The following is a 27,129-nucleotide window of genomic DNA, read 5'->3' on the forward strand; positions in this document are numbered from 1 at the left end:
AAAGTCCATCAGCTGAGCTTCAAGCTTTCTGAACAACTTCAGCCTTGTGAAGTAGCCACCCTGCCAACAATGCAAGCAGGCTACTGATGCCAGACAGCACTTCTGTTTGTCATCTACTTTGTATCACAGACTGAACTGATGTTAGATGACAGCTGCAACTGCTGGCTATGCACAATGTTACTGTAGAACACACTGTGGCAGATTGCTAATAGATAGACAGAGATTGAACACCGCCTTATTAGCTGCCTCCGAGTTGGAAATGATTATGCTTCAATCTCTAATCCAAACCTTAGTTCAAGGATGATTAATTTGATCCTTCCATGTCCATTAGCCTGCTGCCAGCAAGTCACCTATTCAACAGCTCTGATTTCTACAGTGGTGTTAAAGCTTTATGAGGTTTGAGTCTTTAAACTAGAAAGAGAAGCACAAATGTGAAGAGAACACTGAAGTAGATGCTATTTTAAAGGGCACCTAAAAATCTCCTTGCCGCATACAATTCCAAAACTCAATTAATTTATATATAGTCATGGCAAAATTCCTGCCAAGACTACTTGATCTCCACAAAATACAGCCGAAGTACACACATTCTGAACACATGCAGAGTACTAGGACTAAGTTAGAGAGAAATTATTAAATCAAACATTCTGGTAGATGGCTTACCCTTTCTTTGTATCAGTACTGATTTAAAGAGCAAAGTGGTGAAATATTTGCACTTCACTCTTCGAGGCAGCAGACTTTACCATATGCTCAAAAGCAAATGGCTTCCTCCCTCACCCGGAAACAGTATCTAATGCTTAAGACTGGGAAAAAAGGGAACTGCTTCTGAAACACAAGATCAGATTTTGCTGTAGCAGGTAAATCCTGCTTCTAAAAATCCACATGTATGCAGCACAAGGTAAAATGGAGCTTTTCACAAAAAGCATTATGGGTTCTCAAGAAGAACAGATTCAAGACCGTGGACTGAACTCCCACATAGGTCCGAGTGCTGCAGTTAGTCTGGACTATCATTTATTTTAAGACACAGCCAGGAACTATATTCACTGGAAGTCTCGCAGTAGAATTTAACCACAAAAGGGTTTTATTTTCAGTATCACGTACATCTTTACTTCTGACTTGACTCAGATTTAGATGTAGAAGCTCTCAATGAAGAAAGCCGGCGTCTCTTAGCAATCTGCTCCTGTCGTTTTTCCTTGGCCTCCTGAAAAACAAACAAACAAAAACGCATCAAGAAATGTGCAGTGTTGTGTCAGACGTTATCAAGCACTTAAAAGACAATCCAGCATTAAACTCGCAGACCAAAAGAATTCTGTAAATACCAAACCTGTGCAGACCCGTGTGCCATACAGATCAGTGTCCAAACGAATAGTTTAAATACTAACAAAGAATTTGGGACATATAAGAGGTCTGTCTATCTTCTGTCACAGTCTGGAAGTCACAAAACACTCAATACTGTGGTGAATAACAGTATTGATTATATCTTATTATCTTATTGATAATAAGAGTATTACTTCCACAACCACTGCTGCTTTACCTTCAGACACAAACTCTGTATCCTAACGGAGCATCCTAGTCAGACTCAAATTGATTTGAACTAAAACTGGTACTGCAAAAACATATCATTATCACAGGCTGTAAATGCCCATCATTTTCGTCGAAATTAGCTCTGAGGAACAGACCAGACCCATCACCTCAACTGCTTTTACAGCACTGGCAAGAACGGATAGCAACTCTCTCAGAGTTGTCTGCTAGTAAATAAACATTCACACTCACATTCAGATACCAGTCAAAGTTAACTACCATACATTTAAGTGTACAGTCAAGCTTATAAAATCCCACGATTCTCAGGCATGAGGTAACAGCCACGTTATGAGGGGTACACGCACCTTCATCCTCTTTGCCAAGAGCTTAGCATAATCCGCTGCCTCCTCCTTGTTCTTCTGAGTGCGCTGCTTCTTCAGGGCAATACGTCTGCGCTTGTGTTGCAGAACTCGAGGAGTCACAAGTCGCTGGATCTTAGGAGCCTTGGTCCTGGGTTTCTTGCCTTAAAATGAGTTATTAATCAGAAGTGTGACAAACTATCTTCCAAAGAGGATGCAAGCCCCCCCCAGCCACCATAAAACAGCATATTCCACTCACTCTAACAGTAAAACTCAGCATGGTACATACAGTGCAGGAAAAGCAATCCAATTTTTGTCACACATAGCACTAACGAAACACAGCCTTAACACTGATGTGTTATCAGCAGGGAAACATTAAGTACTGCCTCTAAATTCCTATAGTTTTGTGAAGATACCTGGCTTCTCAAAATACCTGCCAGAAAACAGAACACTGCCCCTTGTTCTCAGCACTGGGGAAAAGTCTATGGAACTCATTATCTGCTGAAAACGAGGTGCAACCACAGTGGGGTAAAACCTGAGTTCTTACCCTCTTTATTCAGAGGTTTCCTCACAACATACTGACGAACATCATCTTCCTTGGAGAGATTGAACAGCTTGCGGATCCTGCTAGCTCTCTTGGGACCAAGGCGGCGAGGCACAGTTGTGTCTGTCAGCCCAGGAATATCCTTTTCACCTTTGATAAAGCAGGTTTAGACATGTTATTTAGTCTTGCATCTACTAAACGTCTCTTTAACTGTAGTTGCTTTTTAATTTAAAGTGAATTATAAAAGCAAGATACGATGATTAATGCTGCAAAAGTAACGCCTCCTCTTTTATTACATTTGCTCTTGTTCATTGCTGCTGAAAATGTATCGCTAATAGTGGTGCCTATGTTGAAAAGTAGCGTTCTGTAGCTGAGAACTTGCTCTATCAAATGGTGTTATTGCGCTCTTTGTACTGTTGTCATTTCCATGGAAATACAAAGGAAGTGTTACTTTCTGAGCAATTTAGGTGGATTATCCCTGGGGTACAGTACACCTGCCACTAGTGCCTCCTTGGCACTGATTTAATGAAATAATGCTGCTTGTGATCATGAAAATATTTCAGTTCTCATCAGTTAGTTTGAAAAGCTACAGTACAATGCTCAGAAAGAATTTCAATGTGAATTTAGACAATTGAGACAGTGTTTGTATTCTACAGGATTTTACAGCCACTAGCAAGCAGGATCTTTCCAGGTGCCTGCCTCTACCTACCGACTGCTTCATTCTTACCCTTTTTCACAATGACCAAGTTCAGAACGCTCAAGTTGGCATCAACAATGCAACCCCGAACAGATTTGCGTTTCCTCTCTCCAGTTCTCCTGGGGCGGTAGCAGGAGTGGCCCTTGCTGAGCAGAAGGCGGACACGTCCATGAGTAAGGACACCCTGCTTCATGGGGAAGCCTTGTTTGTCATTGCCACCACTGATCCGGACAACATAGCCCTGCAGAAACAAACAAATACACCTCTTACTTGCTCACATCCCTATCAGTTCAATGAAAAGAGGTGGAGATCACAGTACCCTGTTCCCATCAAACACCGCACCACCAGAAAAGTTACTGTAAGTGCAGACACTAAGTATTGCTTCAACAAACATCATTTCAACAGCTCAGGCTTCTCACTTCACAGAGATGTGAAACATGTCTATACATACCCCAACTAGCATTTACTGCCTCTTCAAAAATGTATCCAAGCAGCAAATTCCTACTTATTACAAGTCAGCATAACACACACCAAACTAAGCCCCGACCCTTTCCTGCTAACCTTTTCTTCTCCTTCATGCTGAACCTAACCAATGCCTGTTAACATCACTAACTGCATATACGCATACAGTATCAGAGTTTCTATTAAGACATGGGGGTAAAAATAGCTATTACTGCCTTCCTTGAAGACAGCAGCAACACAGATCATCTTATTCAAGCTCAGCTGGACTGCCCATATTGACATCTCACTATTCCAATGTCATGGCTTTGCAATGTTGTAATTTTGCTATCAGTAATCCACATCATAACATCATGTTAAGCATAGATAATTTTGATGAATGTGCTGCTCACAGAAAAAGACTGAATGTCCCAGGGAACACCACGGTCAGTCATATGACACGGGCTCTATATAATCTCACTTCAGTGCTGGACTCGCTCTCTTGGACCTTGCCAGCCATGGGGGTGTGGAAGCGTTCCAGCCGTTTCGCCTAGAGTTACAGTAGGCCTCTTGGTTTCGGGACTCACTCTTTCTTATTTTACTTGATTCGTTAGCCTTAATTCCAATTATAGTGTATTATATTGCATTATTCTGTATTCTGATATAGTATTTAGTAAATAAGTGTGCCTCCTTAGATCGTTGCCACTGTATTTATTTTCTTTTTCCCTTTTCCTTTTGGGACAGCGGCCATACAGGCCGTCTATACCCCTGTCATGGGTGCAGGTAGATTTTTGGTTAACCTACGACATCCAAACCTATCCATCAAGTTCAATGTGCTTGTTCTCATATGCACTTAACAGTTTAAACATTCCTTGAGCTTGTTCAATGCAGAGTTAAGACACTTGTGGCATAGTCTTCATTTGTCTTTAACGTTGATAGGGTACCCAAATCAAGAACAGAAAACTATCTAAAAATCCAGCAACAGTCTGAAACACATGGATTTAAAAAAAAAGAAGAACCCAAACCCTGCCTATTCATTAAATTCAATATGTATTTTAAGAGATGCTTTCAACATACTTGCCAGATGCACAGCATATAAATACCCTATCAACTGGAAAACTTAAGCAACTTGACTACACCGACACACTGGACTCTTACCTTCCACTCCTCACCAAGAGAATCAGCTGCAACCTCCGTGGCCATTCGCTTCTCATAGAATGTTCTCAGCTTACGCTCATCATCCACTTCAATAAGCTTCTGGCAGCCAGTGGCTGGGAAAGAGATGTTGAGCTAACACAAGGAAAAAATAAAGAATAAATGATTTAATTGAGGCTTCTCACATGACATTTCCAGGAAGAGTTAGCCTTAACTGCTGGCTTCACCTTTATGTTTCAAATCCAAAAGCTTCTACTTGCTTATTAGCAGTAACCTGTTACTACTGCACTTGCAGAACCAGGCAAATCTGTGTGCTAAGAACGACACAAAACCTTCTGCCCCATGCAACTACGTTCACCACAACGAAAGCACTGTGCCCTCTAAACTGACTGCCACTAAATAAATGACGGTACAGATAACAAAAAGCCGCACTCCCATCCTCACAAGTATGATTTGAAAGAAACAACGCGAGCAACCTGAAATAGTTCGGTTATCACCTGTGTTTCCCGAGGGCTACTGCAAGACCAGTAACCTCGGAGACAGCTGCCTAGCACTTCCCCAGTCACAAGGCCACAGAAGCAGGCCCAGCCCCATTATCTTCTTGCTGGGGCTCTGCTACTCCCCATGAGAACCTGCTGTTGTTCCCCGCCGTAAGGAGACCCCATAACGGGGCGACTCGACCCATCGCCCGAAGCCCCCAGCGTAGGAAGAGGCCTCAACATGGGGCACGGAGCCGCGCGGCCGCCATCTCGAACCACCCGCAATCCACCGTCATCCAGCCCACAGAAGCGCCCAAAGCCCGCCACCGCAGCCCATCGCGCCCCGCCAGCAGCCCCAGGGGCAGCCCCGGGTTCATTTATGATGCGGGAACCCAGCCCCCCGCAGCGCCGCCCCGGCCGCCTCTACAGCCTTGCCTTCATCCTCGCCGAGCTGCGCCGCCGCACAAAAAGGCCGCACTTCCGCCCGCAACCCGCACATACACTCGCCAAGCCTCGCGAGAGCGGCCCGCCGGCGCCGCGCCTATCCACACGTGACCGCAGCTGTCCAATTGCGAGCGAGGTCTGCTCTGGCTAGGGGGCGTGGTGGGAGGGCGGCTTCCGGCCTGTCAGCGCTCGGAGATGTTGGAGTCCCGCCCCCCCGGCGCTGCGCTGAGCGTTCGACCAGGCCAAGCTGAGCTCTCCATCCCCACCACAGCCCGCATCTTTTAGGAGCACGCTGCCAGCCGGCTGACACAAAATAACATGATTTGGCCATTCAGGTATACCGATGAAAGTGGTATTTCTTAGCGATTTTCACTTTGTCTTTGCGTTCATTCAGTGAGCAGAGAGGAAAAGGTTTGTAGGGCTGCCTTGATGGCTAAATCATGTGAGCAGCTGGCTGACTGCTGTCCAATACCGCCTCACGTTGCATGAGGAATCTAACAGGTGCCCTCAGATCTTCAGGGGGAAATCTGCTCTCTGAAAGGAAGCTGCAGCAAGGTGGGGTTTGTCCTCTCAGGCATCCAGTGATACGACAAAGAGGTGACAGCCTCAATGCTGGGCCAGCCGGTGTATCACCTCCAGCCCAAGAACCTCTAAGTATCTGCAGGAAGGCATCTGAAGTACCGTGTCCCGTTCTGAGCTGCTGGGTTCCAGAAGGAAAACTTCTTCAGGGTCCAGCTGAGGGCGACAAAGATGATTACGTATCTGCAGCGTCTGTCCTATGAGGAAAGCCTGAGAGACCTGGGTCTGTTCAGCCTGTAGAAGTGGCTTCCCCAAGAGGGGGGATCTTATCACTGCTTATAAATACCCCAAGTGCAGGAGTTCGGAGGATGGTGCCCGGCTCTTTTCAGTCTGGTGTAGCAACAGGACAAGGGGGTGGTGCGGCACAGAAGAACGTGAGAAGCCAAACTATGATACTATGATATGATACTATGATTTTCATCCAAGCGTCAGAACAAGTACTGCTAATGCACACAAAGGAGGGCGGGCTGAGAGCAGGCAGGAAGGGAGGCGGGCGGGCTGCGCCCCGAGCAGCGGGCGGCGCGGGGAAGGCAAGGAGACGGGAAAGAAGCGCCTGCGGGCCGCCCCCTGCCATGAGGCGGGCCCCGGGAGCCGCGGCCCCACCGGGGCGGGCGCTGAGAGAGGTGGGAGGGGGGAGAAGCGGCCCGCTCCGCCCCGCCCCGCCCCGCCGAGCCGCGATCGCCTGGCAGGGGCGGGCGGGCGCCATGGGCGCGATGCTGTGGTGGGATCAACTGCGGGCCGGCAGCTCCGAGGTGGACTGGTGCGAGGACAACTACACCATCGTGCCCGCCATCGCCGAGTTCTACAACACGGTGCGCGGCGGGAGGGAGGGTCTGCGGGCCGGGCACAGCAGCGGGCTGCGCGGGCGGGTCTGGCGCCTGTCCGGACACGGTGCCCCTTGGGCTGGCGGTGCTGAAGGGCCTCGCGGAGGGGCTCCGTGGGTGTCCCACTGGACGCGGTACCTGAGGTGACAGCCAGCTGTGCGGTTTCGTATCGCAGGCGTAAGATCACCGGGTTTAGACAGGGCTGTGAGCCACGAGTGGACGGTGTTCATGTCCTGCCCGGTGCTGCCCGGCCCACGGGTGTCCCGTGCCGGACTGCCGCAGCTGCTGTCCCTTGGCGCAGGTGTAAGTCTGCCCTACGGCGTGCGAGGCAGGGGCGGGCCACGAGCAGACACACCGGGTGTTTGGAGGCTAAACCGTGCTTTAAAGCTTTGCGGTCTCCCAGAGCCAAACTTAGAGGAGCAGCTTGACAGAGGGTTGCAGGGTGCAGTCAACGCAGTGCTGCTGGGAGGAGTCACCTCAAGGAAGGTGAAAAAAGGAGAAGAAAGATGACTGAAGTAATTGTTACTTCCTCCAGGTTCACTCCTGACTCCTGTCATCCCAGCCCAGAAGCTGCTGGGGAATGCTGCTGGGGAGCACTGATGGAAGTGCATTACCCACAGCAGAGATCTTGGAGGGGAGCGCTGCTCCCAGCATCCTGTTTATTCATCTGAGGGTTTGCAGTGACAAACAGATCCATCAAGGAGTGAGATCATACATTGGGCTTTCTGGTGATGTGCTTTACCATGTTGCCAGGAGGAAGCCCTGCAAACAGCACGCCTGTGGTGGTGGTCAGGGTTTTCTGTTCTGTGGCAGGTGTGAGGTGGGGTTTCTGTTTTGTCTGACTTTCGTACTTCAAAATGGCCTTTTAATTTCTTCCCCAAATTCTGCCCTCATCTGAGCTCTCTTTCAGTCATCTAACATCAGATGTTAGTGCTGCACTTCTGTGAAGGAAAGAAAGAGGTGTCTGGAGTGTTCATCCCTCAAGGGAGCGTGTACCTTGGGATGCACTCCTTTTGGAACAAACAATTCAACTGTGCATGGCTTACACGGCTGATCTGTTGTTTTTCCTTGTAGTTCTGCACTGGAGTCATCTGGGTGGTGTATTGTCTGTGTTTGAGGGTGTGTGGTGAAACAGGCTGCTTTCTTTGTTTCTGATGTCACTGTGCAAGAATCAAAAACAAAGGGAGGAAAAGGTCAAGATAAACAATAAGTTTCTTGAAGAAGCGATGCGTTTTGAAGCCAGCAGTGCAGGGGGTTCAATATCCTTCTGACTGTGCTGAGCTGATTAGCTGTGGCGAGGAAGAATGCAAAATGCTGGGAGCTGCATGAATGTCCAGGTGATTAACTGAGCTTCCAGACAGGCTAGCACCTGGAGAGCCATAGCACAGAGTTTGCCCTGAAACCCCCTCTACTGCTGAAGCTTCATCCAAATTAGCTAACCGTACGTCAAAAACATGGAGGGTAGAGGTTGTGTTGTGGGTAGACATGCTTCAGCAGTGATTATGGAGACTGATTTGTGTTTGCAGCTTCTGACAATTAATTCACAGTGAATTGATGGGGGCTGAGTGATTGTGTTCTTGGAGACAGAGATTCTGACAGGGTGGTGGGAAAGACTTGGCCCTGCTGTGACAGGCACCATAAGTGGACTCTGAATTTTATTCCTTCTTAGCTGTTTCTGTTCTGACACCGACTCAAAACCTTGAGAAGTTTCAGGTAACATTCTTCAGCAGACCTGAATGTGGGATCTGGGTCTTCAAGGCGTAGATTAAAACCTTGCTAATCCGCATTTCAGACTGCCACAGCTAAGATCAGAGATGTCGTTGAGGTCTCATGCAGTATATAAGCAGGAAACTGGAACAGCTTATCTGAAACATATTTAGAAAGATCCATTTAATTATTCTTGTGGGACCCAACCTTAATGTAATGTGTAAATTTGACTTGATCCTGTTAAAAAGCAAATCAAAGTGCTCTTCAGGATTAACTGAATAGAAGAATGTCTGTTCAGCAGTTCTGTACAAATTAGCCAGACAGGTTTTATAAAACGTACACATGTAAGATGATTTCATGTTACATACTTTAAGTGACTAAAATTATTTCATAACTAGGAAATTACAAGAAAACGAGCTTTTTCTTTTTTTCTCCTTATACAGCGTTATCTTACTCTTGGACAAAAGCACATACCTCCACACAGCTAAAAGACCTTACATTCATAGTGTATTTGCAGAAGAAAACAAAACAACAAGAAAGAATTTTTTTTTTTTTTTTTTTTTTTTTTGTGCTTTACACTGCTGAAAAAACTGAGAGCTGTAACATTTTTGTTACTAGTGAAGTTGGGACTTTTCAGTTTAGCGTTCTGTCTTCAATTGTGCATATATTTATTGCAAAATTTCCATTTAAAGAGCATTGCCAGTGGTTTTATTTCTGGTCTGTTCTGTAGTAGCAAGTAGGCAAACGTTTTTGGAGGCTCTCAGACTGAGAATATGCTTATACTCTGGCAATATCCTTTTTACTACTTCAGTCTTGTAGTACATGTCTGTGGCATGCTCTTTGTAGGAACCTTGAAGGTGCAAACCCTCAGACGTCTACTTTTGCTTCCCTTTTTCACAAGACATGCAGCCTCAGTGGCTGAATGCTGCAACTGCCAGCTGTCAGATTTAGCAAATGATCTTTGGTAAGACCATGGGAAATATCACATAAAGACTGTGTGGACAGAGTCATGTGGTCATGATTTGAGCTGCCCACTGAATTCCATCTGTAGCCTGTGTCCTGTATTCCTTTTCATACAAGTAAGTAGTTGGAAACTAAAAGTAGAGGTGCAGAACTGTTTCAAGCCAGAGGATAGAAATTGATGGGCTTCTTACCTTTTACTGTAACTTTGAATTTTCTTTCGCAAATCCCAAAGGAAATTCTTAGTCTTCCTTTAAACTTTTTGCACTGATCTTAACTTTATGGACTTCTGAGTTGTATGTTACCAAATCATATAGGCCAGTTGTGTATTACATAAAAACTTGTTTATGCAATGTACTTTCAGAAACCAGAGCCCAGTAGATAGGTGCCTCACTTGTTTGGGAAACCTGGCATTAATCCTGGCAGTGTATCTGAGGGTGTGGTTCTTCTAGAGAGCCAGGCTGATAGCAGAGGGTGAAAGCCAGCAAGTCAGTTCTCGTGTTGATGTAGTTGACTGTGAACTTGAAACTAAGAGAACTTAAGCAGCATTCTTCAGGTCATGTTCCAGAGCTCTGGTATGAATACAGCTTGTGGAAATCACTGTGTATGGGACATAAGAAATAAAACTGAGTTATTTCATGTAAGAGAGGCAGTAGTATCATGTTTTATTTCTGAACTTAATAGAAAAGAATTTTGGCATCAGAATTCTTTCGTATTTTGCAATGATATGTAATTTCCCTGTAGGCCACAGCAGTGAGTATAAATCTAGCCTAGTTTTTTTCTCAGAGCAATTACTTTAGACTGATTTACTTCACTGATCACTTCTGGCTATAGAGATGAAATGATTTTCTTTCACACTCCTTAGTTTATAACTGTTTTTTGTTTTTTCCTTGATGTCTCTCTTTGACCTAAACTTGGCTAAACGCTTAAGATGTTTAGAGCACTCTGAGACTCTCAAAGGACTTGTTTATATTCCATCATCCCTGCTGCCAATCATTGTTTATGTTTCCAGCTTGCTGTGGGATAAGGAGAGCTTTCCCACTCTCTGCTTGTAAAAGAAGGTAGCAGACTACAACTCTGGTCTAAGAGTACATTCCGGATGGCTCAGTGTATCTTTGCTGCACAGAGGTGGGTGGTTTTTCTGTGAATGGAAGATGTTTGCATCACCATGTTTGGGTGAATGTGGAGGTTTTATGTGGCTTAAGCAAATTTGTCTGTCTCTTAACATCTGATTTAGGGCATTCTCTTTTGACTTTCTGTTGCATCCTCAGGGATATGCTGCACTCTGGCATTGGTAGGTGCCTCCTGCCATATTTAGTGGTGGCAAAAGTTGCTGCTTTGGTGGATTGAGGAAATTCTTTAAGTGTTTTCCTATTGCTACTTTAGAGGTGCTTCATCTGTGACTCTGCTGACAGCTTTTTCATGCCTGGTTTCATACTTCAGATGGCAGAAGGAGACAGAGGATTAATTAGATGACAGTTTGTAAAGGGGCTTCAACAAAACTGATAAGGCTCTGGCCTGCTCTGCACTCAAGCAGTTTTTACCACAGTCTGGAGAAGTCTGGGAATCAGGCAGATTAAGTTGGCAATTCAAAGCTGAGCAGCGTGAATGGCTTCTATAAAAATGTGTGAGTTCCTGAGGGACCTGGTCTGTGTCAAAATGAGCTGTAGGAACTGCTGACTGGCCAGAGGATTTTGTCCTTCCTCACGTTTGTTTAGAATGGCGATCCAGTGGGAGCCGAGTGGTGGCTGTGTTCTAGTGTTTCCCCATTGAGACTGGTCATCATTGTGGCCCAGCTGCAAGAAGAATGGTGACTGCTTCTCTTTGTGGAGGCTCATGCTTTTTGTCTCCAAAAGCTGCCAAGATCTTTTCTCTTTCTACTCATCCCCTCCTTTCTCTTTGTCTTTGCTCTCCACTGTTAGGCAACCAGATGTTCATGGCAGTGGTACTGTCTGTGCACTGAGCCTTTTCGTGTAGCTTTAGGGCAGATGCTCCAGCAGATGTGAGTTTGTTAAGCTGTCTAAAGTTGGTGTTACCAGGCAATACGAAAATTTCTCCCCGCTGGTTTTCTATTGTCTGTCCTAGCTTTGTTTTAGGTAGAGAAGATATGGGACCTTACGTCTCTTAAAATGAGCATGTGATAGATCTTTCTTAGTGTTTTACTTAAATGAATTTTAAAAGAAATTCAGCTTGTCTTTGAGGAGGTACCTTTGCTGTGAAGGAAAGTGGCACACGTGAAGTAGATGGTGCTGTGAAGCTACTGCTGTAGTTATTGTCAGCTTGGATACCAGACTAGGAGCATGTTTTGATAAGTCTTGCAGATGTTAAATTAGATGTGTCCGTTTTAATCATTGCAACCTCTGCTCTCACGCTGTCTGAGACAGTGCTAAATTGCGGATAGTTATGAAATGAATAAATGCCTTCTCTGTATGCCGTTCCTGAACCCTTTTCTGTTAGATTTTCATTTGCGTCATTAAATGTCCGTGAGTCTCCAAGAGGAGGAGATCTATCCCAAAGGAGTGCTGTTTATCTCAGCATTCTTTTATGTTGCTAGAAATTATCATGTCACATTATTTATTGATTATTTGGGCTGGCTTAGTTGCAGGGATTGTGAGGAGATGAAGGCTGGGAAGTTCCTCCTTGCTCTTGTCCCATTGTGAAGTAGCAGTAGTGTCAGTGGCTGGCCCTCCGCATACACAGCTTCTTAATGAAAGAAGTGTGTGATACTGCAGTGACAGCTGATGATGATGACAGGTAACGCATTTTCAGCTTGTAACTGAAGAATGATGCTTTGGATTGTTGGTAAGCAATTAAAAACAGATATTTGTTCAAGACTTACATGCTACATTAAAATAATAAAGTTATCAGTGTTCTGAATTACCTTCCCAGTCTTTTCACCTTCCTGTTACCAGTTCTCAGTGGTATTTTGTCACTTCTGTAATAGAGAACCAGGGGAAAAAATAAAGTGTAAGAAGATTTACAAGTTAAGGCTCTCTTAACCTTACAAAAAGTGATTCTAACTCAGCTTAACTTTGTGTTTCAGATCTGCCAAACAATAGCAATTGTTCAGTGACCTGACTTCAACAAAACTTAACAGCCCATCTGGTGCTTTTTCCGTGCTGGATTTGACAACCGCTGAGAAGAGAATTCACTTGCTAGAGCTCCCTGTTCCTAATCTGTTTGTTGTTGAAGTCTTTCTGAATCACAACAATCAGAATATCTGTGGTATCCTAATAAAATTTCACTGGAAATAGACTTGAAAAGTGATTTAAAGGTGTCACTAGACACATTCTACAATGCTTAGAGTTTTATGCTATTACTAGCTTAGTGAAGTTCAGCTTAATGATGCCGTGCAAAAACTGATCAGCTTTGGCAGAAGTTGAGAGCCACGTTTTGTTGAGCTGAGGTATCACTGAATGACTTTTTGTAGATGGATTCGGCTATGGATATTAAATGTTTGTTTTCTGTTTTTGTGATACTTTTTTATTTTTACAGATAAGCAACGTCTTGTTTTTTGTTTTACCACCCATATGCATGTGCTTATTTCGTCAATATGCAACCTGCTTCAACAGCGGAATATATTTAATATGGACTCTACTAGTCGTGGTCGGTAAGTTGATTAATCTCTGTTTGCCTGCTCATGCATGAAGTGGGAGAGGAAATCGGTTTTTCCTGCTTGTGCACAATTGTTTCTGCAAAACAATGCAATATTGACGTCTGTAGAGGAGTTTGCTTGTACTTGCTTGGAGCAACAGCAGATGTAGTTTCTGAAAGGAAAATGCCTCTCACAGTTGGAGTATGGGGGGGACTTTGACCTTAGCTCTGAACCTTTTTGTCATTCCTGTGTACAAGTTCTATTATTTGTATCTAGGCTTACTCTGGAACAGTGCTGATTCTCTGTCCTCTGATGCTGAATTAAAGATTGCGAAGAGTTCTTAACAGAGTGGGAGAAGATAACCAGTTTTGCTTAGTAGTTAGACATTTTAATGATTGATACAGAGATTTAGCCATATTGTAGGTGGGAAACTCTTAAGCTTTCTCAGTCCTAAAAGTACCAGCAACTTTTAAAGGGATACTCACAGCCTTGTGGGGCCACGTGCCACTTTTCCCTCATAAACTTACATCATGTGGTCATCACATGCTGCTTTCCACCTTCGTGTTGTCCATTCTTGTATTACTGAGAAAATTCAGAAAGAGCATTTGAATTCATTTCTTAATTGCATTTACATTTACATTTACTATCCAGTGGTTTTTATTTGCATATATTTACTTCTCCACCTTCAGCTCCCTCTTTGGTAATGTATTTGCTTGATAGTTATTTATATTTATTTATTAATTTATTTAATATCAGGTGCTAATGTTAAAGTTTGCTTTTCTAGAAAAGCTGGTGGGGTTTTTTTTGTTTGTTTTGTTTTGTTTTTCTAGACCAAATTGTATCAACCATTTGGTATGAATTCCTGATCATGAGCAGTGTGTTTCAGTCTGTACAGCACTGTAACTACTGACTGTAACTTTTGACCAACTCTTTCAGGAATTGGATCTGTTTACTTTCATGCCACCCTCAGTTTCCTGGGCCAGATGCTGGATGAGCTGGCTATTCTGTGGGTCCTTATGTGTGCTCTTGCCATGTGGTTCCCTAGGAGATATCTGCCAAGAGTTTTTCGAAATGACAGGTAATCACGCAACACAGTACACATACTTGCCTCTTGAAACATCTCATCTTATGTTTGTTTTGTTCAGAAGTCCTGAGTCTACATTCCTGATGTTGAGTTTTATGCCCTGAAACTTCAGGTTTTAGGATGTGATGATTGAATCTGAAAGCACCTATTCTTGTTAGCTCTAGAAATATGTGAGTAGTTTATATGAGTTGCATCTGAAATAAAGTAACAGTTACTGTCTTTTCCTGTTCCTTTTGTATATTCAAGAGTATGCATATGACAGTGTACCTATGGAAGTCAGCTGAATTTTTATCTGAACATTTAAGCCAGAGGTTGTATAGTTTTTAAGTATTCAAAGACTAAGTATGCTTTGTGGGAGAGGAGACTAGCCCCCACCTTGCCACAGCCTCCTTTCAAGGAGTTGTAGGGAGCTACAATGTCACCCTAAGCCTCCCCTTCTCCAGCCTAAATAAACCCCGTTCACTCACCTGCTCCTCATAAGACATGCTCCAGACCCCTCACCAGCTTTGTTAGCCTTCTTCAGATGTGCTCCAGGACCTCAATGTCTTTCCAGTAGTCAGGGGCCAAGAACTGAACTCAGTACTTGAGATGTGGCCTCACCAGAGCTGAGTACAGAGGTATGAAGTTCAACCAGAAGGGCATTATAACCAGTTTAAAGAATCTGGTTGTGATTTGCCCCCGTTATAGAGAAAGTATGCTGTAATCTTTGTGCATATTGTTCTTTTATGCATAAAAAATCTGACATAATGAAGTGGTTGGAATCACAGTGCCAGTGTTCTGCTCTCTGAAAACTGCTAAGGCTGCTTCCTCTTCCTTTCTCATACTATTGTCTCCTTTATTTATTTTTTATTTCCTTGACTTATACTCAGTTAGAAAATGCTTTTATAGAGAAGGTTGTTGCCTGCATTGAGTATTCCTCAAAGTAGCTTGCACTGTGACGAGTATATCTTAAATTGTCCTATATAGTCTGTAATGTAATCGTTTTGTCAAGTTATTGTGAATTTAGTACTTTTCCATACTGTAATGTAGTCCTGTTATAAGACACCAAATACTTGAGGAGCAAACAGAGGTTTTCCTGAGGTTATTTGGTAGACGACAAGATTTTTAGATATTTAGTTAAAGTGAAGGAATGTTCAGTCTCTTGAATAATTTCTCTGACTGCACGTAATTTGTTCCTCAAAAGCCTGAAGGAATTCTTGCATGTTAACTATCACTATGTTTGGATAATTTGCTTCATAGATTTGTAGTATTAGCCGTAAGGTTAAGCAATATCCTTTCTAAAAGGAGCAGTAACACTTCTGTGGAGAAATCCTATTTCAACTTGGTGATAAAACTGAAGCAATACATAATGATGCGGCTGCTTATAATTGATCCATAAAAATACGGAGATGAGCTGGAGGATGTACCCTATCCCAATGTTTTCACAGTACTACTTTCCTAAAGACTGTTGGGGTGATTATTTGTTAAGATCTTGATTTCTTTCTGAAGTGTACAGAAAAAAAGAATTTTACTGGACAAAAAAGCCTATCCCAAAACAGATCAGATTTATGCATAGATATATAGAGGCAGATGATCCTCCCCTCTACTCTGCCCTGTTGAGGCCACATTTAGAGTGCTGTGTCCAGTTCTGGGCTTGCCAGTTCAAAAAATACAGGGATCTCCTAGAAGGAGTTCAGTAGAGGGCCACAAATATGATAAAGGGCCTGGAGCATCTCTCTTACTGAGTGGTCTGGGTCTGTTCAGCCTGGGGAAAAGAAGACTGAGGAGGGATCTGATAAATGTTTATGAATATCTGAGGGGTGATGAGAGGCAAATGGATGAAGCTGGGCTCTTCACGATGGTATGTAGCAATAGGACTAAAACTTGAACATAGGAAGTTCCATACAGTCATTCAGAAGAACTTCTTTATGGTAAGGATGACAGAGCACTGGGACAGAGAGGTTGTGTAGTCTCCTTTTCTGACGATATATGAGACTTGTCTGGACACTTGCATGTGTAACACATTGCAGGGAACTTGCTTCAGCAGGGGAGTTGGACTCGATGTTCTCTTGAAGTCCTTTCCAACACCTACAGTTCTGTGATTTTGGGATATTTATATGTACATACACATACGTATTTCTATATTTTGTTTTGCTTAACTTATATTTCTAGAATTATATCTGCCCAATACTCTGCTCTGATTTTCTACATTCTTCATTCTTATCCCACTCAGATTTTGAATGTTGAAAATGTTATTATCTACCATGACTGATTCATGGTGTCTTTAGTCATTAAGGCAGTCACACCAGATCAGAACTTCCTGCGTAATAGATGTGTTGCTTACCAGCTTTAAAAAGCTTTGAAACAAGAGACCTGTGAAATAAGTTTGGTGAAGGTGAGGATGGTCAGGGAATGATGATGCACAGGTATACTGAGATCCTACTTGAAATGTGGAATTAAGGAGAAAAGAGCCATCCCTGAACATCAGCTAGTTTTACAGAGTTGTAGCCCAGCAGCCTGGAGGCAGTGTAATGATCCTGTACTTTCCTTAGTCCTGTCACAGACTAGAAATGAGTTGTTTAGAGTCCAAATTTGAAATTTAAAAAACAGTGTGTGTTTGTTTTAAGTTATTGGTCTGTTTGTGGCCCAACTGCAATTTCATTTATGCTAAGAACATATTAAACAGACTGTAATGTGGCTCTAAAAACTAGCACAGTAAAAATAACAAAAAAATATCCTAAAAATCCATGTTAAAAGCAGGAAAAATCATGGCACAAAACTGCTTTGAGGAAGTACAGTGCTGGATACAGAGATGGTCTTGCTCTCGGCTTCTTGTGGGAGAAGGAAAATTGGAGTAACATCTTAAGATTTTCAAACCAGTGGTTAGTGTGGGTCTGTGTACGCACACACATTTTTGTGTATATATATATATACATGTCTGCTTTGGATAATTGTAGTTCAGGAAAGATCTAGCTTCATGGTTAACTCTGTATGCATACACAAGTCAGTTCAGGATCCTCATCCATTTTATATGCACTTTGTCATTGCATATCCTGACCACATGTAAAAAAATGTAAGTTTTGTTGCGCTATTCAAGTCATGTTAAGATTTCTGTCTTTACTTATCAAAAGCTTTGAATTAAAAGCACTTTTCCTCCCCACAAAAAAAACAAAACAAAACAAAAACAACACAACTTTCAGGAGCCGGTTTAAAGCTGCTGTTGGTGTCCTGTCTGGAGTTACTACCTGCCTTGCCTTCATTAAACCTGCCATCAACAACATCTCGCTGATGACTCTGGGTGTTCCTTGCACGGCTTTACTCATTGCTGAGTTGAAGAGGTGAGTACATTTCTCCTGAATGAAGTATTGCCTTTGGAGATCCTTAGGCCACCATACAATGATAGAGTAGATCTGGCTTCATTGCTTGTGTACATAACTGCTGTGAGATTGTTCTGTAATTTCAGACATTTTTTGCAAGAATTTTTGTATTCCCTATGCAATTATACTGGATTGTCTGTCTTCTGTTGTCTGTCTTCTTGCAGTGTATTTCTTCCCTCAACCTGATCTAACTCTAATTTATTTATTTTGGATTTTGTTGTCAAGTTTCAGTCCAGTGACAGCTTTTCTACTGTGTAGTCTGCACAGGACCGAGATGATCATATGATCACAGCCTGGATACTGCAGGGAGCGAGGTTCAAGCATACATGGAAGATATTGCCGGCTCTCAGGGCTTACTGTCAGTCTTGCATGACACAAATAGTGTGGTGGAGTTAACAAAGATAAGGTTAATCACTAGATAACACATGGTAGCTTTCAGTCATATTAGAAACTGTGAAACTAGAATATAGGTAGACAACAATCTGGTTTGTTTTAACATTTTAAAAGAGTCCTCCTATGACCATGAGACTCCTTTCTGCATCTCCTCACCAAGGCAGAAAGGACCAGCATATAAACTTCTCCTTTCCTACTTTTCTCCAGTCTCTGAGACAGACTTTATAACTTTTGTTGGCTCTTATGCTGCATCTGTCCATCAAGATAAAGTAGGTTAGGACAAAATGCCTGCATTCTAACTGCTTCTGTTAGTGAGATTGTCTTGTTTCCCACCTTATCCTGTTCTGCTGTTACTTTCCCATGCAGCATAAGCCTCTGCTAATCATGTTCAGTAGAGGTGTTATTCTGTCTTTTCTCTTTCGATATTCTGCTAAGCAGCAGCTATTTCTGTTGTAAGAGAAATTTGGGAAGCAGCATGGAAATTCCATGTAGAGGAAAAAGCTGATAGGCTAAGAGTGCTGGTGGAAGTGTCTCATTTTTAAGAAAGCACCAAGGAACCACTTGCACGGCAAAGGGAAATTTGTTTATGGCACTGAACAGTTATTTGAGCAGCCATTTCAGTTTTCCAGGGGCTCCTGAGAAACTTGAGAGAATGAATAGTTAGTGTCTTAAAAGTTTGAATGCTGTTGGATCATATCTAGGAATTAACATGCCAACATGTACTAGCTCTTTGAAATTCCATGTGGAAAGTCATGTTGCATTAAAATACGTGGAGTTTGCCTATCAGTTTTTTTAAGACACAAACACAGACAAATCTTCCTTTGAAATGATGATTAAAAATGGACCTAGAGTGATATATGGCTCTCTGAATTACCTATCAGGATAATGTAATAGTTATGGTATTTTTTTTTAATTTAAATATAAAAGGCAGATAATATAGATTTCATTTTAAGCTGTGCTGATCCCCGATAAATTTAAATTAGAAATGGGATCATCCCATCTCTGTTTGCTGAAGAAAAAACAAATCAGACATTATTTAAAATGCCTGTGATTCTCCTCTTCTCCACTGCTGCAGTCACTACGGGGGTACATAGCTGAGTCCTGGTGGACTGTTGTGGTTCTGAGTCTGTGACACAAATATTTTGGGAAGGAAGAAGTTGCTGGAGTAGAAGCTGTGGCTTCAGAGAAGTTTCCTCTGTTCTGTGCCTAAATTAGTGTTCTGGTGTAATACACCACAGCGTTATTCCCTTTCTAGACTGCTATAAATCTTATACTGAATTTAGCAAATGAGAAACACAAAGTGAGGATTTTCTGCCACTCATTCATCTCTGGTGCAGAGAGACTATTTCACGAAAGAGCTTTAAGCTCTTAAATGCAGAACTAGTGGAGTAGAGTGCTAGGGCAGTGCTGTGGGTGTAAGGTGATCAAAAGAGCAAAAGGTGGTTGAATGCATACTCGCTACCAAATGACAACCTTTTGCTCTTTTGATCATCTTACACCCAGAGCACTTATTTCTATTCAAATAAATTTCTTCATGTGTCTCATAGGGATACAATCATGTAGGAAGCAGCTGTGGGTTATGTTGTTTGCTGGTCTGAGCCAAATAACAGTGGAGATTACAGCACCATCAGATTAGTATGATTTAGTGGGTCCTCTTCATGCAGGTAACTGTTTCCCTGAGCAGATAGGTGGTATGATATTCTTGTACAGTTGACATCTCTGACTTGAGCAGAGAAGTCTCACGCTGCCTTCAAGTATGTCTATGCATATTTGTTTCTGCCACCAGCAGTCTCACTATGGAGGAGCTCTATTTCATTGTTGCAGCTTGCTCACTTCCCTTTTCCTTTATCTGAAAGGGTAAACAAGTTAGAAGTTTAAAACTAGGATATAAAAGCAGCCATCTGTGTCAAAATCAAGTTGGTAATCAACATCCGGCAACTACACAGATTTGAAGAAAAGTGTGTTTTGTTAAGGGTGCCATGACACTGGAAGATAATGCTGTTGTAAGTGTGCGCCAGCCCAGTCCCTCATACAGTAAATGTCTGGGGTACACCAGTGTTTGCAGTAATGATGATGATTACCTCTCAGTGATAAAGCTACTGAGATATTGACAAATAGTCACTCACTGACTAAAGGAGCTGTCTGTGTCAGGTCAATCTGCTTTAAATGGAATACAATTGCATATATTTATTTACATTCTCAGACAGGTCCAGGAAAGGCTCCGTATTGTCTGTACACACAACCCTTTGCAGTCAGAATGCACAGTTACTCAGTGTAGCAGTCTGGTCTTTCCTGTTGAATGGGAGAAGAGTTTACCAATATGGTTTTTGTTAGAAACCTGCCCAATTGTATTTTTCTTACTGGCTTGTTTCACAAGAGAAAGAATTCTTATAGCTGTGCTCTAGCAGTCAGTAGGCAACTCAGAAATCTCCTTAATCTTTTTTTCTGCTTTTTGTAGCCTCTTAAAGGCCATTTGTCAGATGAACTGGAGAATTCAAGCCAAACAAAAAAGCCGTTTTGATTCATACACAATGTGAAATATTGATTTTTGTGGAAGTCATGTAAGCGTCTTTGTCATGGGAGTGGATATTGTGATACCTGTTTGTGGAGGAGAATAGAATTTAGCTGGGTGTTGAAGCCTTTTTGTGATTAAAGATGAGCGTGACATTATTTATAGATGACTTAAAAAAAAGAATGCCTGACCCTAAAGCTAATTTGTGCAGAGGACACTGGAGAAAATTCTTTACCAACAAGATTAAGCAGTAGGTAGTTTTTCTGTCATTAATCCATTAGCTATAGAAGTGCCTCCTACTCAGTCTTAGGAGCTTCTTAATCCCAAACACCTCAAAAATGTCGACTGAAACATTCAAGATTTAAAAATACCTAACATATATGTGGAGAAAGCAGTGCAGTTCGCTTAGCTTGCAATACACCAGAGCTGAGTAGATTACTGGTCCTGCAATGTATTCAGAAAAATGTTTCTTTACAGAGTACTTCATGTTTTGATTTTCAGTTTTTCTGAATGCCTAGCTGGACTCCTTTTGCAAAGCTGTGATAGCAGCTGCAGTTCTGCTTTTCCTCCACAGAGAGGCAGGAGGCATTATCTGTGGGTGCTAGTAGTTAAGAGAGTCTAACACATGAGGAAGGATGTAATGAAAAGTTTTAGCTTGAAGACAGATTTGGCATTACTACTTTACTGACACTGAATGCAAAGTAGCCTGTGGCTTGTAGGCTTAGTGAGGCCATGGAGATAATATCAACTAATGTTGGGAGAAAAAACAGAACTCTGTGTCAGTCTAGAGTAATGGATCTCAGTCAGATGAATGTTGGATGCGAAAGAAGGAAGGACCAGAAAACTTTATAGTCCATGCAGCACAGTGTCATGAGAAGACTGCATTATTCAGTTGGCAGGGACAGTTGTGACTGTAGATAGGCAGAGGATCAGGGATTGTAAATAGTACAGCAGAGCACAGAGTGATTAAGTACTAACTTATGCCTACTCTCTCCTCCAGAGATACACAATTTGATTGTGTCTGAGGGTGTGAGGGCCAAGTGTTCCTTTAAGGGATTAATTTCTCAGGCTTTGCTCACCTTCCAGGTGAGGTACGCTGGAATTAACTGTGTAGGAGAAGTCTGGTGTTTCAGTGTCAAGGCTGTGCAGATGGCAGGACTGGAATTTGTGGAGCAGAGAGGAAGGTTGACTGTTGATCTGCTGGAGGGGAAGAGGCATAGAAACAATCAGTAACTTTCTGGAAGAGGACCTTGGGACAGAGGATGGAATTGTAGAGCGCTTGCCTTTGGTTTATTTTCCTAGTAGAACACAGAAGAATGTAATGGCCAGTGTCTCCCACTGAAGGCTGAGTGTTCCTTGTTTTTCTGTCTGGACAGCTGGCTCAGTGATTTACTGTTGAGAACTAGCTAAAACAAGTAACTTTAGCAAATTACTTTATCATCTCATCAGTTGACTTGGAGAAGATGCTTGTATGCATTACTGGCATGACTTTTCGTTGAAGCATGAATTATCCAGTATCATTTCAGATTCTTGAGAAAAACACTAAGAGTTTAAAATTAAATTAAAAGAAAAATAGGGGAAAATCCCAAACAATAGATTTGTTCATAAGGCAGGGAAACCAAGCCACACATTCACTGGCCATGTAGGACTACCCATGTTCCATGCTAGCATTGCATTATCGGTATTAGTAGCTGCAGGACTGCATCTAATGGCACAAAGAGGCCTCATCTCAAAATAGCAAGTGTGGGTAGAGAGCTAACGATTAACTGGAAGAGAATATTGATGCCACCTTTTTTCTTTTTTTATTTTAGTCTTTTAAGGAAAGCTGCACATTTCTTAGTGTAATTCCGAGACATAGAAAAGAACAAAGCATAATATAGGGGAATAAAACTGTAAGCTTTTGAGTAGACCTGCAACACAGGTAGCGCTATGCGTATACTCTTTCATCTCTTACTATCTTTGGTGATGATCACCTGCAGGCCTCATGGCATGTGATCACAGCAAATGTTTTCCCTACAGCGTACCTCTGTGTTAACAGGTAATGTTTATTGTGGAGAGAGAGAATTGCAGCTTAGTCAGTGTAAAGAATTCTGTGTGAGATGTGCATGCCTGCATTGTCTGATGAAACATACTTGTTTGAATCCTCTGCTCCTATGCTTTATTAGTTCTCTGGGACTGCAGGGGAAAAATCAACCAACTAATAAAGAGAAACTGTCCTGTTGCTCTTTATTATCAATCTTCTTATAGTTGCAATTCAATGGAAGATAGAATATGAATTGACTGCTTGCTGAGTGGCTAGTTGTTACTGACAGGATGTTTGACTGATTAGTTGTTCTCCTGAACAACCACTCAGTGCTTCAGTGTTTGCTCACCATTTGCACTTTGGTATTTAAGATAACGCCCAAAACACAGGTACTGATAGAGAGGCTTGTTTTCTGACCTCACCAGTGCCTTACATCATAGTCCTGTTATTATAAGTAAAGCTCCACTGTTCAGGACATTTATAGTGGATGCATTTTAAAGATGTACATAGCCCACTCCCATCCCCACCTCCCTCCAGCCCCCCCCCCCCCCCCCCCCCCCTTCCTTTCCCCTCCCCTTTTCTCATATTCTGCAACACTTAGAGCAAAAGAGCATCAAGAATCGAGCAAATACTGCTTTGTTTTACAGTAACTTCTTTGCATTTTTCTCCTCAGGTGTGAAAACCTACGTGTCTACAAACTTGGTCTGTTTTCAGGTCTTTGGTGGATGCTTGCACTTTTCTGCTGGATCAGTGACAAAGCTTTTTGTGAGATCTGGTCATCATTTAACTTCCCCTATTTGCACTGTGTATGGTAAGTGTTATACATAATCCCCACAATTTGATTCAAGCGTGGCAGATCCTCACCACAGTATCATTCCATAGGCTGCTGGTAGCTATTTCTGGTTAGTGCTAAGCAGATTTACTGGTAAGATTGTAAGCCAGGAGCAAGTCTCACGCTATCCAAGGTGCAGATTTAGAAGGCTCTTTGGCCTGATCACATTCTTCAGACTCTAAGTTGATTAATTGCAACTGAATTTCCTGCCCCTGCTGGCTGCTAAAAATCCAAAAGTACTGCTCAACTGAAGCAGTGATCATAAAGGCTCAAACATCCACTTTAACAACTAAGGATGGAGTGGGAACAGTGAACAGCTTTGGTACATTTTCTCTTCTATCACACAGCATATTGTGACCTCTTATTTGAAGTGCTATAATTCATCATTTCTAAACAACTCTGTAAGGTGGGAAGAGACCAAAAAACTGCAGACAGTTTATGTAGAGGATGAACTCCAATTTTGTGGATTTATGTATTCTCTGTATTCTTTGCCTTCTGGCAGAGGGCATATAGTAGCACTGCTGGGGACTAGGGAAAGAAGGAGGGTAACAGACTGATATTAAACCATGCTGGTGTATTTGATAACTTTACTGAAGTCATGTTACTGATCTTTTTTCTTTGGGGGGGGTGGTGGGTTTTGCTCTATTCTCAGGCACATTTTGATATGCCTTGCGGCTTACTTGGGCTGTGTCTGTTTCGCTTACTTCGACGCTGCCTCCGAGATCCCTGAGCAGGGCCCTGTCATAAAGTTCTGGCCAAGTGAGAGATGGGCATTCATTGGTGTTCCCTATGTCACCCTCCTCTGCGCACACAAGAAATCACCGGTGAAAATTACATGAAGTTAGCTACAGAGTGGGATGGATTTTCAACTTTCCTTCCAGCTCAGACAGTATCTAAAATAATGATAAATGAATAGGGTTGTATTTTATCTTCTACTTAAGATAAGCAGCCTTCCCGGTGTCATAGAAACAGGTGGCAACTGTGTTCTTGCTATTCCTTCCAGAGAAAAGAGAGATAACAGGAACATGAAAGCTCTTGAACTATTTTCTCTGGCTGGTTCTATTTTGCACTTTTTTTTTTTTTTTTCACTAATGTAGCATTTAACTTGGTAAAAGTTATTTCCAAGTGTCAGTGACTAGAAGCGATGCCCCTGACGTAGATCACTTTTGATGCAAAAGGTGGTTCACTTTTGTTAATCTCTGTCTCGAAGCATTCTTTCTAAAAGAAATTTATCGAAGAGGCCTGCTGCCATTTTTGTGTCTTTGTCAGCTCTGATGCAGACGTAATTGCACATTGGCCACAAGGGTGTGCTCCTGTTCCTCCCATCCTGGAGTGTAACATGGGGAGGCTGAATGTGCATCAGTTTGGATTAAAGAGCATTTGATTGTTTCCCCAAGTACAGCAGGAGACCAGTGCAAAGTGATTATCAGTGGATATCTAGATCAAAGCAATTAGGCAGTGTAAATGTGGAAATAGTTGACTAGTCCCTAAAACTAAATAGGAATTTAGGAGGTTTTGAACGTTTCTATATTTCCGCTGATTTGTGGACATGAATATGCTGCACATTTTGCTCTTACTGAAATGTTGTGGAAGTCCTTCTCTACCTCTGCAGACATGTTTGGTATTGAATTTGTTATTGGAACTTACACAGAAATATGAGGTTTAACTTCTGTCTGAGCATAGATCAGCATAGATTGACAGTGTGGTTAAACTGCTAAGACTCCTGAGGTGCCTAGCTGTATTTCTAATTTGAGAGTTGACTTCTCAATGCAACTTTGCAAAGTGACATGAACAATAGTCCAGTAGTGCTCTGCTGATGATATTTAGAAAAAAAAAGTAGGTAGCATAGGTGCCTGCTTAAAAACAAAGAAAAAAGATTTCAGTAATCAATGAAATGTGGTGTTCAGTCTTGCAGAGTTAGAAAGGAATAGAAGATTCAAGTTTTCTGTCGGTATTCACCTTGTTTTATTAGGGGTGCAGTTAGTTTAAAGCTTTACATTGGGATTGAAGATCAGGAATGACTATGATTCTTGCAAGCTTTTAATGCTAGATCTGATAACAAAGTGCAAAGTACAGGTAAGTTTTTGTTTGTTTGTTTAATATTAGTTGTGACTGCTGCGGTCTTGGAGAAAATGGGGTCTACTTAAATTCTACCAAATATCAGAACTGTAGGTAGGTTGAGGATTCAGATGTGCGTTCTTAGTGAAGTGATATTTCCTTTTTGATTACTGGACCAAGAAATAACATTTTCTCTGTGCTCTGCTACTAAGTCTTCTGTACTTACTTTTTATGAATATGAATGTGTATTCTGTACAGTATCGTCTTTATGAAAATGGCTTTTAACAAGAATTTTGGGGTGAAATAGCTTTCAAGCATTGTAAAACCTTTTAAGTAATTTTGTATTCATATTTATGCTGAGAAAATGGAAGCCGATGTGTATGCTATTACCCTTAAAGCAAAGTTGTTAGTGGGGGATATAACTTCTTGAGAACTTTGTGGTGGGTAAGTAGCCTACTGTCAGATTGACTGATGGATCACAAAAGCATCCAAGTCTGTTTACTTCATTGCAGCAATGAATATTTATACAACTTGCTTGTAGATTTGTTGGACAGAAACCTGGTTTGGGGCACATATTTTTGTATGAAACTTGTTTGTAACTATACACACAGTAATGTTTGTTACTCATTGAAAGCCAGCTACTTTTTCCATTTTTCTTCTCTCCTTGATTTTGAAATGCTCGGTTTTAACCAACTCTCAGGTATTAATCTTGTGATTAAATCCTTATACTGACATACTGGCTGGAACCCAGCTAAGGCTGCTGTTTGCAGATAAAGCCCTGCTTTGAGTAAGATTTCTTCAATATTGCTTACTAAATTATTATATTATAATAAATAAGCTATTTTCATTATTGCTTGGGGAATTAGTAACTGCGAACATATGTACTGTTCAGAATGACTGAAGACTTACTGCTTAATATTTTGTTTGAAAGAAAACTGTGACTTAGAGGGCTTTAACCATCCTGCAGACAGCTGCTGTCTTCTGCACTTCAGAGTCTGAGTGCTCAGAAAGAAATGACTTTATAATTTAAAAATTGTAGTGCAGTCAGCTATTGCAGAAGGGAATAAATGCAGATATAGTTCAGAATAATCTCAAATTTATTTATTAACTAACCTCTAACCTTTATACTTGTCATAAGAGGTGCTGTGAACAAATATTCTACCCATTGTACAAAACTACACTGTAGAGCTGACTGGGAGTATTCCAGGTATAAGGGTACTCCAGCATTTTCAGATGTAGTTATTGCACTTTACCCTAAATTAATACAAACTTATATTCCAATGGAAGTTACATTTATTTCGAAAATGAAAAAAAAAAAATAAATAAAAATGCAGGTTTTCCATAGTCACAGCTTTACAGATTATACTTTGAACTAAGGCTCCAGTTTGGGATAACATCATTACAGAAAGAAGTATGTAATCGGCACACCAAGATTTCAATTAGCGTTTTAGTTTAATTGGTGGAACACAGTAGTGTGTTGAGCTTAACGTGGATTCTTTATAGATAGATGTTGGCATGTGAGGTGCATCTTTCTCTGAGTTAAACTTTAAGAATACTTAGGAAAGGATGTTT

At 41.9% G+C, this 27,129-nt stretch overlaps 2 protein-coding genes across 3 annotated transcripts; one reads left to right on the forward strand and one right to left on the reverse strand.

The window, feature by feature from the left end:
• Positions 1 to 1,055: 1,055 nt before the first annotated feature.
• RPS6 (ribosomal protein S6) lies at positions 1,056 to 5,764 on the reverse strand. Its single transcript, XM_072360300.1, has 6 exons — positions 5,626 to 5,764; positions 4,715 to 4,846; positions 3,149 to 3,359; positions 2,425 to 2,571; positions 1,884 to 2,041; positions 1,056 to 1,198 (listed from the first exon to the last, which is right to left on the reverse strand). Exons 1-6 carry the CDS (start codon positions 5,629 to 5,631, stop codon positions 1,103 to 1,105), a joined length of 750 nt encoding a protein of 249 aa, XP_072216401.1. The 5' UTR covers positions 5,632 to 5,764; the 3' UTR covers positions 1,056 to 1,102.
• ACER2 (alkaline ceramidase 2) lies at positions 5,764 to 27,129 on the forward strand. Of its 2 annotated transcripts, none has more exons than XM_072360299.1 (6): positions 5,764 to 5,969; positions 13,200 to 13,314; positions 14,236 to 14,377; positions 17,563 to 17,700; positions 23,341 to 23,478; positions 24,152 to 27,123. In XM_072360299.1, the coding sequence occupies exons 2-6, from the start codon at positions 13,239 to 13,241 to the stop codon at positions 24,336 to 24,338; spliced, it is 681 nt and encodes a 226-aa protein (XP_072216400.1). In that variant the 5' UTR covers positions 5,764 to 5,969; positions 13,200 to 13,238; the 3' UTR covers positions 24,339 to 27,123. The 2 variants fall into 2 exon arrangements, with proteins under 2 accessions (XP_072216400.1, XP_072216399.1); XM_072360298.1 differs by lacking the exon at positions 5,764 to 5,969 and adding an exon at positions 6,876 to 7,025 and having other exon boundaries at positions 24,152 to 27,129.

This window comes from Excalfactoria chinensis, chromosome Z, assembly GCF_039878825.1.
Source record: "Excalfactoria chinensis isolate bCotChi1 chromosome Z, bCotChi1.hap2, whole genome shotgun sequence".
Taxonomy (NCBI): domain Eukaryota; kingdom Metazoa; phylum Chordata; class Aves; order Galliformes; family Phasianidae; genus Excalfactoria; species Excalfactoria chinensis.